At 43.7% G+C, this 15,818-nt stretch overlaps 1 protein-coding gene across 1 annotated transcript in view; it reads left to right on the top strand.

The window, feature by feature from the left end:
• The window catches only part of RETREG1 (reticulophagy regulator 1), a 121,657-nt gene that overhangs the window by 28,077 nt on the left and 77,762 nt on the right, over positions 1 to 15,818 (top strand). The window contains exon 2 of the mRNA XM_045518299.2: positions 9,584 to 9,690. Within this exon, the coding sequence (XP_045374255.2) occupies positions 9,584 to 9,690 (107 nt within the window). The remainder of the gene's footprint in view (positions 1 to 9,583; positions 9,691 to 15,818) is intronic.

The raw sequence follows: 15,818 nt of genomic DNA, 5'->3' as shown, positions 1-15,818 counted from the left end.
GTTGGAAGGCTTTCAACTTTTCACCATTGAGCGTTATGCTGACTGTGGGTTTGTCATAAATAGCTTTTATTATGTTGAGATAATAAAACATAATAAAACATAATAAAACATACCTCTATACCCAGTATGGTAGGAGTTTTTATCATAAATGGGTGTTGAATTTTATCAAATGCTTTTTCTGCATTTTTTGAAATAATCATGTGGTTTTTGTCCTTTCTTTTGTTGACGTGATGTATAAAATTGATTGATATGTGTATGTTGGACTATCCTTGTGACCTTGGGATGAATAAGACTTGGTCACAGTGTACGATCTTTTTTGTGTGCTGTTGGATTCCGTTTGCTAATATTTTGTTGAGAGTTTTTTGCATCTTTGTTTATCAAAGATATTGGCCTGTAATTTTCTTTTCTGGTAGTGTCTTTGCCTGGTTGCATTTCAGGGTGATGGTGGCTTCATAGAGTTAGTTTGAAAGTGTTCCCTCCTTTTCAGTCTTTTGGAAGAGTTTGAGAAGGATTGGTATAAATTCTTCTTTGTACGTTTGGTAGAATTCCCCAGTGAAGCCAACTCATCCTGGACTTTTGTTTGCAGGGAGGTTTTTTTTTTTTTTTTTTAATTACAGAGTCTATTCCACTTCTAATAATCAGTCCGTTCATCTGCTTAAATTATCTATTTCTTCTTGATTTAATTTTGGTGAACTGTATGTTTCTAGAAATTTGTCCATTTCTTCTAGGTTGTCCAACTTGTTGCCATATAGTTGTTCATAGTCTTGTCTTAATGGCTTTTTGTATTTCTGTGGTATTGGTTATAATTTCTCCTCTTTTATTTCTTATTTTGTTTCTTTGGGTCCTCTCACTTTTCTTCTTGGTGAGCCAGAGGTTTGTTGATTTTGTTTAGTTTTTCAAAAAACCAGCTCTTGGTTTTATTGATTTTTTTCTATTTTTTTAAATCTCTATTTTATTTATTTCCTCCCTGATCTTGATTATTTCTTTCCCATACAGTGTCTTTATAAGACAAATGGGTATTCTTATCTGCATATGATCTTATATACTTATAAAACTTATATACCTATATATAATGGTATATGTTTATATATAGCATATAATTGACATATTTCGTATGTTTATATATAGCATATTATCATAATATGTATATGTATGTTCTAGTTGTTGTGTATCATGTTTACCAGTCTTGGTTTCCAAAATCTGGATTATCCTTTGTCAGATAAATATCATTTCTTAAGTGAGCTGAAAGAAGTACATGTAACTGTTTTAGTAAACAGAAATGATGCTTTAATTTGGTTATAAAAGTCCACCCATCTGCAGAGGGATGTTTACGGAAGCTGGAGACTTCGGGGTTGGTAGTACTTCTTAATGTTCTCATTTCTAGGATTTGTTGATGAAGTCACAGGTTCCTGGGCTAATTTGGAGAAAGACAAGGATCTGTGGCCTTTCTATTGAAGTAAAAACGACTTTAAGGAGGAAAAAACCTTTCTTGGTGCCTGTGATGGGAACCTCCCCTCCAGGATGCGGTGAGAGTAGAGCTGGCTAAACGGGCGTGTGACCTACGCGGTCGCACGGAGCCTGGTGCTCAGAAGGCCCTGCCCTTGCGCATTAATGCTCTGAGGTTGTAATTCTTAGTACTTTCATCTTTGGATTTGTGTTTTGTAAGTGAATTTTGACAGGACGATGAAGCATATGCTGGCCTCATAGGGCCTCAGCTCACGTACAGGGCCTCCTCCCCAGGATGGAGTTCATGCCACCTCCTCCCAGTCATTTGGTGCCAGCCCTGCCCAGCCTCCTCCTCCCCACCCCACCCCGCATGACTGTCCCCGGTCCTCTGCCCAGGGCAGTGGCCATGTTGCATCAGTGAGGGGCGGCTTGTGTTCCGCTGTGGCCATCCGCCCCTCGCTGGGGCCTGAGCACAGGTGTGAGAAGGGTCCTGCCCAGTCACATGGCCCATAGCCACAGAGCTCCATCTTGGTGCCAGCTGGCAGCGCCTCGGTGCCCTGAGTGACGCCTGGGCAGGAGGCTCACATCCGCCCCGGATCCAGGTCCCAAACGTGCCCTAGAGCGGGGGCCGCAGTGTCTTGGGGATCTCCCCTTTGTTGTGGATGGGGCTGCAGTCTGGTGGGAAGGGGGTATGACTTCTCCGCCTCCAGCAGGGTCTCTGCTTTTTCACCTTGCACTGGACCTGGAAAATTACGTAGCCCCCCTGACTGAGAAGGACAGCTGTCCATAGATGTCACCCCCCGCCTTCAGAGTGTGAACTTTACCACTCCGCCTCCCATGATCTCATGGGCGTCCTGTGTTGTGGCCATAACCCATCTCTGAATAACTGTTCTACAGCATTCTGGAGTCCTCTGGGCCCCTGTGTGTGGCCGTCTTTGCCTCTGAATTCCTCCATGGGGGAGGGGGTCACAAGGTGTTTCTGTGAATTCTGTGAATGGGCAGATTGGCAAGTTCACCCCGGGGCTTGGATCAGGCTGTGCCCTGTGATATTTGCTGGCAGACCCTAATGGTGTTTGGTTCTTCTGCTGAGAGCTGTTCTCTACTTCAGAGTAATTTGCAGCATCAGCCAAGCAGATCGACACTCACAGAAACGCAGACCTTAGAAATGCGGCAGGTTGCAGCAAGGTGTTTAAGAAGATCTCTTATGAGGTCTTTATGGAAGAATGGAATAATGTGGACAGAATGTAGCAGCAAACTAGATGACCTGTCATGTTTCATAAGCTGCTGATTAGCAAACGGAGGTCGCTGTGGGAGCAGCTGCTCCTGGGAAGTCACAGGGCTCCAGCACTGACCGATCTCTGCCCAGTAGTGAGAATGAGCACAGATAACATGCAGACATCAAATGTGTGGGTGTCATGAAGCTCGACAGGAGAACGAGTGTGACTGATGCCACCATTAAAGTCTGTGGGTTTGAATGATGGGCTGTGTCACACAAGAACGAATGGAATAGGACATACTGAGATCCAAAATTTGCATCAGAAGAATAGAATCCTTGAGGGTTTTAGCTGCCTGTAAATTCAAAATAAGCCAGCATGCTGATGGAGCTGTTAAAAAAAAATGCTGTGTCCGAATGAATTAATGAGTTGAAAACTTACAACCACACAAAATCCTGCACACACGTTTTTAGAGCAGTGTTATTTATAATCGTCAAAACTTGGAAGCAACCAAGATGTCCTTCAGGAGGTGAATGGGTAAACAGTGGTACATCGTATGATGAAATGCTATTCGATAATAAAAAGAAATGGGCTATCAAATCATGAAAAGACAGAGGAGCTTGAATAAATACTGCTAAGTGAAGGGAGCCAGTCTGAAAAGGCTACATACTGTGTGATTCCAACTGTATGGCATTCTGGAAAAGACAGACCCGAAGAGACAGTACAAGACCATCGGTCACCAGGGTTTATGGGGAAAGAGGAAGGAATGACTGTGTGGAGCACAGGGGATTTTTAGGGCAGTGAAAATACTCTGTGTGACACTATCATGGTGGATATGTGACATTCTGCATTTGTCAAAACCTATAGAAAGTACAACACAAAGAGTGAACCTTACTGGAAACTATGGGCTTCAGTTATTAGCTTATCAATATTGGCTTATGGGTTACAACAACTGTATCACACTGAAGCAAGGTGTTAATTCTAAGAGACTCTGTACGTGGGGCGGGGAGATGGGGGAGGAGATACGTGGGAAGTCTCTGCACAGTCCACTCAGTTTTTCTATAAACCTTAAACTGCTCTAAAAAAATGAAGCCAATTAAGTTTTTTAAAAAGGCCGTACAAGTAAAGCCATGGAGTCCAGAACAAAGGGATTTAAGGTTCCTCCTGGTGTCCCCCCACCCCTCCTGTGGGGACCAGATGCCCAGTGGGGAGATTTGGCCTGAAAAGCCAGAGGAGAGGTGGGACGCCTGGGGAAGAGGTGAGGGGACCAGGGAAGAGGTGTGGACATAATCCCCACTTTCTGCAACCTTGGTGGTGACGGCTGGTGTCTTTGAGGAGCGCTCCTGGAATCTCCTAAGTCAGTTCAGCAGACATATTCTCCAAAAATTGGTGACAGCCCTTCCAGCTACTTCTGTGGGATAACAGGCAGAGGAGGAGGTGGGAGCTGGTGTCGGGGGGATGTTCAGCAGAGTGAGGGAGCTGGCTGAGAGCCAGGCTGGCTGGACTCCTGAGTCCTTTCTGGATCCTGGTCCTACCTCCCCGGGTCCTGGGGTCCTGGGCGGATTTCTTAACCTCTCTGCTCATCTGTAAAACGGAGATAATCATAGTACCTTCCCCACGGGATTGTTAGAAGGATAAGATGAGCGAATACATATGAAGTTCTCAGAACTGTGATCTCACTCGCTAGGCATCAGTGGTTTTATTCATCTGCAGGTGGTCCCGGAAAGCAGAACCAGCGCCGCTGGGTGGAGGGAGGCCAGCGTTAGAGTCAGCCTTTCTCACTGTCCTGTCCTAGCATCTCCCACTCTTGCTCTGCCCTCTGCTTACGCGGGTCCCCATCTGGAATGCCTTTGTCACTCCCATCCGGCAAAGTCCGACTTCTCTAGGGAGTCAAAGCTTAAAGGCCACCTTCTCTGGAGAGCTCTCTCTGTCTCCCGTAGGCAGTTATCGGCTCTCTTTTCTGCTCCCACAGCATTTTGGAAAGTACTTGGGTTAAACTCGGCTGTTTACTTGTCTGCTTCCCGGCTTCGCTGAGATTTAGTCATCAGTGTGTCCCCGCAGCTAGCCCAGGGTCTGACAGTCACTGGTTATGGAATGAAAACAGAATTTGTCCTTCCCCCAGGAATAAAAGGATACTGTAGGAAACTGGATGCTGAAAATATACTGAGCTTCCTGATGTGAGATGTATTTCAGTGGAGGTGGGTGTTCTCACCTAGAATCAGGGGTCGGATGGAAGTGTAGTCTTCCCCTGAGTGGTGCTTCAGGGTGCCCGCATTAGAATCACTTATGGCCAGGAGACAGGGATTTTTTTCCTTTTTTTTGATGTCCTGTAAGACAGTTTTCATATAAAGAAAAGATTGGTTCGAAACGACTTTGTTCAACTACTTTTTAAAAAATGAATTTTGATTTAGTAGAGTTACAACACTCGTTTTGCCTTGAGCTTTCCATTTAACTAACCTAACTTATTTAAAAATCTAGCAAATTTTAACAGCCATTTTCAGGACAGTCTTTGGTGAATGATTGGTTTCGTTAAAAATTTTTGTTATACTCCTTTCAACATTTTAAACTGCATTTGTAAATTTTATATTTTCCCCGTCCCTTTAAAGTACTTTATTATCGAAGGTTACTAAGGTTGTACCAAAGGGGCTCAGGAACCAACCTGATTACGCTCCACCTGCCAAGATGGGACAGTTGAGGGTTAGCTGATAATACTGCAGTGGACTGGAGCACAGCATTCATAATAACACTGAAAAAAAGGAATGAAGAAAACCAACTTCATTACTTTTAGAGGATACGAAGGAACTGTCTTATTATCTTGAAAGCTGGTAAATAAAGAGAAATAATCAAGTATTGTTCATGCCTTTCCCATGAGATGCATCTCTAATGGTAATCAAACATTGATGAAGCGAGTTTTCTCACTATAGACATGATCCAGCAAACACCCGAAGCAGGAATGATGGGCTGTTACCCACATGTCGCCCCTGTGGAATTAATAGCCGTGTAGTCACCACTGATGGCTGCTTTCTCAAAAACAGACACAGGACTGTGCCTGATAGGAACACACACCACCACCTACCATGCAGTTTTATAGGAAAAAAAGTTGAACATAAATCTGGTGAAGGCTCTAGGTGCAACTACCAATTTTTCCAGTCTGCAGAAGGGATGGAGGAAAATGTTAAACTAAACCACAAGGATATAATGAACGACTCTCAGATTCTGGAAAAGTTTACTGGACAGAATGAGTCTGTTTCTTCCGCAAAAATTTCAAGCAAAAAATGAGAGAGAAAGAGAGATGGGGGGGGTGCAGTGCAAGCAGGAGACCTATAAATTACAGGAAATTTAAAACTCACATCTGTTAATTTCAGTGTATGAATTTTTCAGATTCTTTTTCAGTCTTTCACTGAATGTGTGTGTGTACGTGTATGCAAAAGATGACTAGGCAAAGGTGAATGCTGGCAGGTATCTGATGACATTAAGGAATTAAAGCAGTTTTATTAGGTATGATAGTGGTGTTGTTAGGTTAAAAAGTCCTTTTTTGTTTTTGAAGATAAATGACAATATTTGCAGATTAAATTATGTGGTGCTTGGGATTTGCTTCAAATATTTTGGGTGTGTATGTGGAGCGGGGAGCTTAGGAGGTAGGAATACGGAAGAAACAAGATTGGTCGTGAATGGAGAATTGTTGAGGCTGGATTGGTTATATGTTGGTGTCTCTTTTTGTATATGTTTGAAAGTTACCAAAATAAAAGTTTTTTAAAAAAATGACTTTGTCTAACAACCAAGCTCTCCCAAATATTAGGCAATAAATAAACTCATAGGTAAACTAAATAGACTCATAGGTGTTCCTAAGATTTTAATTTCAAATCACAGGTCTAAATTATACTATACATTTTAAATTGGAACCATGGGACAAATCATCCTAGGCAGTAAAAATAATTAAAACAACATATATGTGCAGGTTTTTCTAAGTACAGTTTATTAATATTGGGACTTTGTTTCTCAAACATTTCTGTACTTAATTCTTGGGCTGCAAAGAAGCTCATCTACCAAGAAACATGCAATCCCATACAGTTTGGGCATTTCCATCCCAAGTAGTTGGGTTTGCCTTCTCATCTGGCTGAGGATTCTTAATGACTAACTCGACCCTTGTCCAGGACACACAGGGACATCCCCAGTGCTCTTTGGAGTTTCTATGCAATGCCCTCTATCTGTGTGTTTTTTAATTTTTTTTTTTTTTGAGGGGAAGATAATTAGGTTTTCTTATTTATTTTTTAATAGAGGTACTGGGGAAAGAACCCAGGACCTTGTGCATGCTAGGCATGCACTCTACCACTGAGTTATCCCCTCCCCCAACAATGCCCTCTAGATGAGGTCTCTGGCAGCCAGGGCGGTGTGTCAAAGTCCTGTCATTACCTAATTTGTCTATTCCTAGGAGACTGTAATTTCCACTAAAAGAATAACTAATGACCTTCACTGCTTCAGTTGGTTTTGCATTTCTTTGGTTTTTAGAATATGCTTAAATGGCTTCCTGGCCAGCTCTAAAGACCTTTAAACTTGAGAAAACTTTCTCTCCTAGGGCTTTGCCTGGCTCTGCAAAGAAGGCCATTCTAATGAAGCATACTAATCTAACATTTGCAGCTTCCCTCTGATGCAGTGTGAGTCACACTGTGAGTTACAACTCATCTGTAAAGTTGCTTTAGTGAGTCATAGCACTTAAAAAATAATAGAATTGAAGGAAAAATAATATTAAAATATAATAGAATTGAAGGAATTTTTGATAGAAAGTATCAGCAGGCATTACACATTGTAAGGATAAATATTATTTTTGAAACTTTGGTTTCCTGTGCGTGCATTTAGATGTAAATGAATTTCTTACTGTGGATCACTCTCAGAAATTTTGCAAACTGCCACTTCACTGTGAGGTGGGGAAAATTGAGAGCCTGGCACACAGACAGTAGAATTAATCATAAACTGATAGTGAGGAGGTAAGCCAAAAAGGAAACAAATACCAAAACAACCTCGGTTGAAACAAACGTAACAGCTCAAAAATAGAGCACGTGTGGGACCCAAATTATTAGAGCAAATTGTTATTACTAAAGACATGGATGCTGGCATTATGGGTTATCTTTTATGTCTGCTCCTTCCCCTGCATTTCATGTTCTCTGTTTATTCCTTTTTGATAGCATAGTGCCTGGCCCAGTCGAGGCCCTCCATAAATAAATATTCATTGAATATAAATGCTCATAATTAGACCCCCTGTTTCAGAGGATAGTGGGAGGAGCCTAGGGTCTGGGAATCTGCATTTTAACAAGCTTTCCAAGCAGCCAACCTGCTGGCACTTGCAGACCAATATTTAAGAAGCACTGACCTACTCTACCCACTTATTTTACTGGCCCAGGTCACACATGCAGTTAACACTGGAACCAGACCCAGAATTTGGGTTGCCCACCTTCTGGTGGAGGTTTTATCCACAACTTCACCAGCATCTCTTGTTGACCACTTCTCACCAAACACATTGCATAACTTGCTAGTGGATCTCCTGGACTCCATGCTTCCTCCCTACCCCATCTCGTCCTCTCCGCTGCCCCCAGGCATTTTCCTAAATTGCTCATCATTTCATTTTTCCTACTGTGTACCTTTGGCTTTATCTCCGTTGCCAGTGGTGTTAAGACCAAACTCCCTATGTATCCTTCAGGGCCTGCCGCAGTCTGCCCCGAGCCTGGCGCCTCAATCTCTTCTCTCTGCCAGTCTCCCAACTCTCTTTTTATCCCTGTCCTCCTGCTGGGGCCACCGCAGACCACTTGGCATGCCCCAGGCACACCTCACCCTTGCCTGACTCTGGTTGTTCGTGTTGTATTGTCCAAATGGAACAGCTTCTGTTTTCCTCTGAGTTGCATCCATCCTCTCAGACCAAGTTCAGTGCCACTTCTGTAAATTTTCCCCGATTTGGAGTTTCTCTTCCTTTGCTTCTTTTCGCTCTTTGTTCACGTTCTATTACAGCGCCAAGACTCATTGCCTGGGACTTTGTTAGCTCAGCCTGTGTGTCTCTCTGATGAGGAAGTAAGCCCCTAGAAGGCAATGTGCGTGTGCTTTTTGCTTCTCTATACAGCCCGCAGTGCCTTGCAACTAGTATTAAATGATTTATCTGTTAATTTAATTCTTCCGAGTTATGATTGCACTGAAGTTAATATTAATTGGCAGCTTAACCAACTAACTTGTGTAAAATGGACTTCAACCTCAAAGCTTCTTGTGACTTCTTTGCCATTCCATCCCTTTATAAGCCCAATTTAAAAAAAAAAAAGTACTGTAAGTTCTGTGTGCTGTTCATGATAAAGAATTCTTTGTTTCCCTCTGGGGAGGAGGTGGGCAGATAGACAGAAGGGCATTGATCTTAAAGAGAAAGAGCTCACAAATTGGATCACTAATTATTGCTAATTTATAAGAGATTGGTGGGGAGGGGGTAGGAGTTAAAGAATGAACATGGCATAAAAGAAAAAACCGTTAGAGGACAGCAGTCAAGGACATGTGCTCCAGCTGCGCCGTGTGTCCGAGAAGACCCTGCAGCTCTGCCTCTTTGCTTGGCCCCTCATCAGTCTGTTCCAGGTCAGTTCTGTTCTCCGCCTGTTAAGTAGAGAGATATCTGGGCCACACCCAGGACAGCAGATCCTCTGCCCGAGCTGGAGGTCGGAGCAGAAAGCCTCGCACACAACTAGCACGTGGCTCCAGCACTTTGATTTTGCTGACTTTTGATGCCCATTAAAGTAACTCCTATGCACTCACACCGGGGTGCTTTTGAAAAGTGACACCATTGTTGAATGTATTTTTTACTTCTTTGGCAGAAAGAAAACCTCATTTTAAGGGAAAAAAAAAAAGGTAAAAATCCTCACGTTGAAATCATGATTTGTCTGTTTTTGCCGTGATAGGTTCCTGGCACTGACCCCGTGGAGAGTGTATCACCTGATTTCCGTCATGATGCTGGGACGTGTTATTATGCAAATAATAAAGGAGATGGTTTTGTCTAGAACAAGAGGTAAGAAAACTCAGAATTTTATCTTTAGGGTATTTAACTTTATAGACCCTGCATATCTGATTTTTGTGGAGGCATATTAACCAAGTGGTCCTTTGAAAAGGAACAAATAGCAGATTATATAGGCATTGACTTTTCTATTTTGAGTGTTTGTTAAATATTAATTTTAAATTTATTACATCTACTACTTATTTTTTATCTAATTGATGTTGTCCTTAGTCATAGCCACTGCTGCTGGCCGAAAGCTTTCTGTGTGCTGGTTTCTTTTTTGGCTCTAAGCGTTGTTATTTTAAATACCACTTTGATATTTAAGCAGGCTGCAGTGAGGCTAACAGTTAAATATTTATTACATTCCCACATGACGAAACTGGGCCACTGGAAAATGGAGTAGTCCAGACAAAATTTTTCTCTGCCTCAATAGAGAGAAACAGTGAATTCAGGGCTTAAAAACAAGTGGTGGTTAGATAAATGTTTAAAAATAAATTTATTTTACACATCAAATTTCAAAGTGAGAACTTGAATTATTTGAAAAATTTGCTTAAGGTGCTTTCTAAGTATCTTAACTACATTAGAAATCCAAGTCAAGGTTTTCTATACTTGCCGGGGGCTGCTTCTACTGTGGGTTGAGCTAGTTTTTGTAAACAGGCAAAAATCTCTACTTGAAATAATTGAGCTCCATGAACGTAAGTGTAGTAAGACTGATTTGATCAAAAAGAGCTAAGGGGTGGGGGTTACAAGAGTACAATGAGGCAGTTGCTCTCACTAAATGTAACCCCAAAGGTAGGGACAAGTTGGGATGGGGTCCACATAGACCGGTGCTTGTAAGAACTGTCCAGGGTCCTGGCCCTGGCGGGGATGCCCAGATTTGCTTGTAGGAGGCACCCTTTCCTCCCTGACACCAACCCTGAGACCAAGGATCCAGGCTGTTACAGAAGTACCGCCGTAGTGTTTTAAATTTGGTTTATGGTTTAAGTCTTCGTGGTTTTGAAACTAACTTGCGTGTAAACCATTTTAGAAAGCTGGTTTACATTGGTGTGGTTCCAGGTTTGAAGGTGAGCCCTTCATTCAGTGTTCTGGGAAGGTAGACAGGTTTGGTTTTGTCCAGTGACTGCTCTTCTTGAATTTGTAGATTTATGTTCCTGTACGTGTTCTTCCTTCTTTCCCTCTCCTCCTCCCAAGTCCGCTCTTTTCTGTTTTGAGAACAGACACCTAACTGTCTGCCTTCTAACCCTAGCAGGCACTGGCCGGATACTTTCTGTTTACCCCAGATGTATTAATTCCACCTAGAGGTGGGGCGTCTCCATGCTGGAGGACCTTGTACTAGGGTGGGTGGGATCAACACCTGGCGATACCCGTGTTTCTGCCTTGATTTATAACTGAAAAGCTTGCTTCTCTCCAGTAGACCTTGTAACATTTCCACCCCCCAGGGGCTCCCTTGGAGGAGTCTTAGAAGAAACAACCACTTACATATTTTACCAGCCGTCATTCTGTCTCGGAAGAGCCAGGTGACTCACAAAACACGCTGAGCATCTCGATGTTTTCAGGGGTGTACAAATTTGGTCCCAGGCTGGGCACAAGTTACAAAGGGCAGGCAAATGGGGAGGGGCCAGGATGAAGCAGAAAGACCACAAAACTATCCTTTTCTCACTCTTGGCCCCTCACACAGGACCGTTCCCTGCGTTGACTCATTGGCTTTTTTTTGCAAACATGGAACTTCCTTGTTCACAAGTTGCAGGAGAGCTCTCCACAGTGAAGCTTCAGTCCTTTAAAAAATGGAGGTGGTGGGGTGGGAAGAATGGCAGCCTTCCAGAGAGGGCTGGCTCCATTTCCTAGCCCCGCAGTGACTGTGCTGGTTTCCTGGGGCAGCAGTGACACATTGCCCCAAGTTTGGTGCCTCAGTACAACAGACATTTCTTCCCTTACAAGTTCAAAATCAGTATCAATATCAAGGTGTCGCAGGCTATGCTCCCCCCAGAGCCTCTGGGGAGGGGCTCCTTGCCTGTTCCAGCTCCTGCTAGTTGCTGGTGTCTCTGGCTTGCAGGACATCACTCCTGCCTCTGCCATGTGGCCCTGTCACCCTCTCCTCCTCTGTCTGTGTCAGATCTCCTCCCGCCTTCCTCTCACAGGGACACTTGAGATGATATTTGGAGCCCACCTGGGTAGTCCAGGTCAGTCTTCCCATCTCATGACCCCTAACTTCATCACACCTGGTAAATCCCCTTTCCATGTAACGTGCACATTTCGGGGATTAAGACCTGATACCTCCAGGGGCCAGTATTCAACCTACGACACAATCCGAACCTCCTTATCCTGTGAAATGGGAAGGTCCGTCTCATACCGCCACCGCCGGGCTGTGTGAGGGTCAGGCAAGAGCGCAGTAACGGGCTTGGGCCCAGTAACGGGCTGCTCCGTTCAGCTCCGACCACGATCAGAATCACGTGGGTTTGTTCACTCATCAGTCAGCCTGTGTTGGGCGCCTGTCTGTGTCGGGGTCTGTTACAGGGGCCACTCTGCCCGAGTGCAGCTCTCACGCTCCGTCCTGTAGGGCCGATGTTGGTCACAGGCCAAGCTTTCTGTTTTCACTGGGGGACATTGCTCTGAATACAGCATTTATGCTGCATGAGAAAAAAAAGGGGAAACAGGATTGATTACTGTGCTTTCCCAGGGCGCCCCGGTGGGTCTGTGACTGAGGAATCACTGGTGCCTGCCTGGTCCCCTCCAGTCAAGTCTTTCAGGACAAAGGCCCATTGAGCCCTGGTCGTAGTTGGCAGGAGCCTGACTTTGCAGGCCCTTCAGCGCGGGGCCCGCGGTGATGAATGGGTCTCTGGGAGGCACAGAAATGGCTTTGAGTTAGATCTAGATGCCGTGATGGTGAGGCCGAGGCTTCACGTAGCACTGCTAGCGTCTCAGTAGGTACCGTGGCCCATAGTGGCAGTAGCGAGGGGAGGACCCCCAAGCTGGCTGTCCCCTGCATCTCCCGCAACCTCCCCACTTCCCCCCACACTTTGGGCTAAAGATATTAAGCATCTGTTGTTAAGAATTTAATCATATCCTTCCTCTCCCTCCATCATCTCCTGAATACCATCTTAGATACTCAGTATGAAATAGGTGAGAGGTGTGGGGATATCTTCCTGGGACTTGATCGTTGTGATACCCACAGGGCCCTGCGTCTCTGGTTCCCGAGTCACCACGAGAACACCTTCCAGCCGCTGTGGGTCTCCTTCCCTCTCTCACTGTTGGGGACTTCGTGCTGCCGCCAGCATTAACCCCTTCATCTGGGCGCTGGGAGCTCTTCTGCAGGCGCGAACCTTCTCCTGCAGCCTCTCACTTTTCCTTCACCACCTTCTCCTTCTCTTTCTTTGCCAAAGACCCCGTTGTGTCTGCCCCTAGCTCTCTCTGAGATGCTCTTCAGCTCCTGCCCTGAGCAGTGGGAGGAGGGCTCCGTGGGCCCCCGCAGGCTGCCCGTGGAGCAGTGCCGACCGCTGTCCCTGGAAGCCATTCCTCCTGCCATGTCTACACTATCCCTTTGATGCCACGTTCTGGTCGCAGTTGAATGTGGACCCACTTGGAATCGTGGCCTGTGAACTGCAGCCTTTGTGCACCTCCGTTCTCTGTCTCTATGACTTGTAGCCTGATGACCTGTGTGGTCAGGGGCTTCGGTCTCCACCATGTGGCCTCATCTTTGACCTTAGCCTTCAGAGGTATTGTCTCCAGCCCCCGCAAAGGCTGGAATTCAGTCCTTGGTGCTTCCTTCCGTTCAGCCCCACCACCACGCCCACAGTGGCCCCTCGCTCCGCTGGCCCCAGCTCTTCGCCCCCAGTTTGAGTTTCCTCCTGCTCAGCCTCTAACTACTGCCCTTGGCCCCGCGCAGCCCCGGCCTGGTCTGTGTTCCGTGACTGTGGGGCTGCTGTCCTTACCATCCTTACCGGCCTCGTTCCCTTAGCCAGCAGCCGTCTTCGTTTTTCAGATGTTTTTTATTATAATAAACACACAATATTATGTAAGTCTCAGGTCAACAACATAGTGACTCAAAATTCTGTACCTTGTGAAATGATCACAGAAGACCAGTTACCAGCCATCAGCACACAAAGTTGTTACAATATTATTTTCTCTATGTGGACATTATATCCCCATGGCTTATTTATCTTATAGCTGGAAGTCTTTACCTCTTAATCCCCTTCACCTATTTTGTCCGCCCCTCGACCCCCTCTCCTGTCTGGCAACCATCAGTTTGTTCTCTGTATCTATGAATCTGTTTCTCTTTTGTTTTGTTTGCTCATTTGTTTTGCCTTTTAGATTCCACATATAAGTGAAATCATATGGTATTTATTTTTCTGTCTGACTTACTTCACTTGGCATAATACCGTCAAGTATGTCCGTGTTGCTGCAAATGGCAAGATTTCTTTCTTTTTTATGGTTGAGTAATATTCCAGTGTGTGTGTGTGTATGTGTGTGTGTGTGTGTGTGTGTGTGTGCGCACACAGACACCACATCTCCTTTATTCATTTATAGATGGACATTTAGGTTGCTTCCATATCTTGGCTATTGTATCATTTTTCCAACTTTAATGACAAAATGAATAAGCAAACACCCCATTCTGTTATTTCCTCTCTCCACTGTCAGCTTCAGTGTTACCAGAGACACATCACATGATGATGAGTTGTTGCTGCTAAAATTCAGTCTATCCAACTTTCCAACTTTAGTTGACATGTTACTAGTGCTCATAATTCCTTAGATTCTTCAAGTTGTTTATTTGCTTTGTTTCGATATACCACTTAACTCCAAAATATTTGAGACAGTCTTATAAAGAACATAAAAAAATGAAGCTTTTTAAAAGGTCTAGTAGAAGAACAGGAAAGTTTAACATGATGACTAAGTGAACAACAGATTTATCCCTGGACTTACTGGCAGCCAAGGCAAAAAGGGAAACCAGATCAACTGCACGATTCTAATAATCTGATGAAAGGATGCAAGCAATTTTGAGAAACTTTTTCCTGGGGCTAAATTTTAAGAATTTATCACATAGATCTTTGATAGGGGATACTGAAGAACAAAAGGGATAGCATCTTCGGCATTTGTTTGTTAGAAGAAGCAGAAGCCACCCTGTGGCCATTTCTTTTATTGAACTTCATTAAAGCTGGTAGGTGCTGGGAGTATAATATCATGACATAGTCCAATGAACATTGGAGAAGTAAGAAAGCAAATGAGATATAGCTGTGTATCTTATATATATATAAAATGTTGATTTCATTTGAGCCTAGATATAAGTTCAGAACACCTCACGAATTAATAGATAAAAATCTCCTTGATGTAGCCACTATGGAAAACAATATGGAGAGTCCTTAAAAAACTAAAAATAGAGTTACTATATGATCCAGCAATCCCACTCCTGGGCATATATCTGGAAAGGATGAAAACTCTTAATTTGAAAGATATATGTACCCAATGTTCATAGCAGTACTGTTTACAGTAGTCAAGATGTGGAAGCAACCTAAATGTCCATCAACAGATGAATAGATAAAGAAGACGTATATTTATACAGTGGAATAGTACTCAACCATAAAAAAGAATGAAATAATGCCATGTGCAGCAACATGGATGGACCTAGAGATGATCATACGAAATAAAGTAAGTCAGACAGAGAAAGGCAAATATCATATGATATCACTTATATGTGGAATCTAAAAAAGTGATACAAATGAACTTATTTATAGAACAGAAATAGACCTAAAGGCATAGAAAACAAATTTATGGTTACCAAAGGGGAAAGGCAGGGAGGGATAAATTAGGAGTTTGAGATTAACAGATATACACTGCTATATATATAAAAGATAACAAAGTCCTACTGTATAGCACAGGGAACTATATTCAATATCCTGTAATAACCTATAATGGAAAAGAATCTGAAAAAGAATATATATATATATATGTATATATGTATAACTGAATGACTTCACTGTACACCTTACATTTTTTTAAAAATGGAAAAAAATCTCCTTTCTCCAGTAACAGTTGTTTCCATTCCCCTCTGGTGGGAACCATGTCAAAGCTCACCTTACATACCACCTGTATGATTGGTGCTTTCTTGACCAGCCACATGTTCTCTCCTCCCAGAATTCTCATGGCGTATG

The sequence above is a fragment of the Camelus bactrianus genome, chromosome 3 (assembly GCF_048773025.1).
Source record: "Camelus bactrianus isolate YW-2024 breed Bactrian camel chromosome 3, ASM4877302v1, whole genome shotgun sequence".
NCBI lineage: Eukaryota > Metazoa > Chordata > Mammalia > Artiodactyla > Camelidae > Camelus > Camelus bactrianus.
This window is presented reverse-complemented; position numbering and strand designations above follow the sequence as displayed.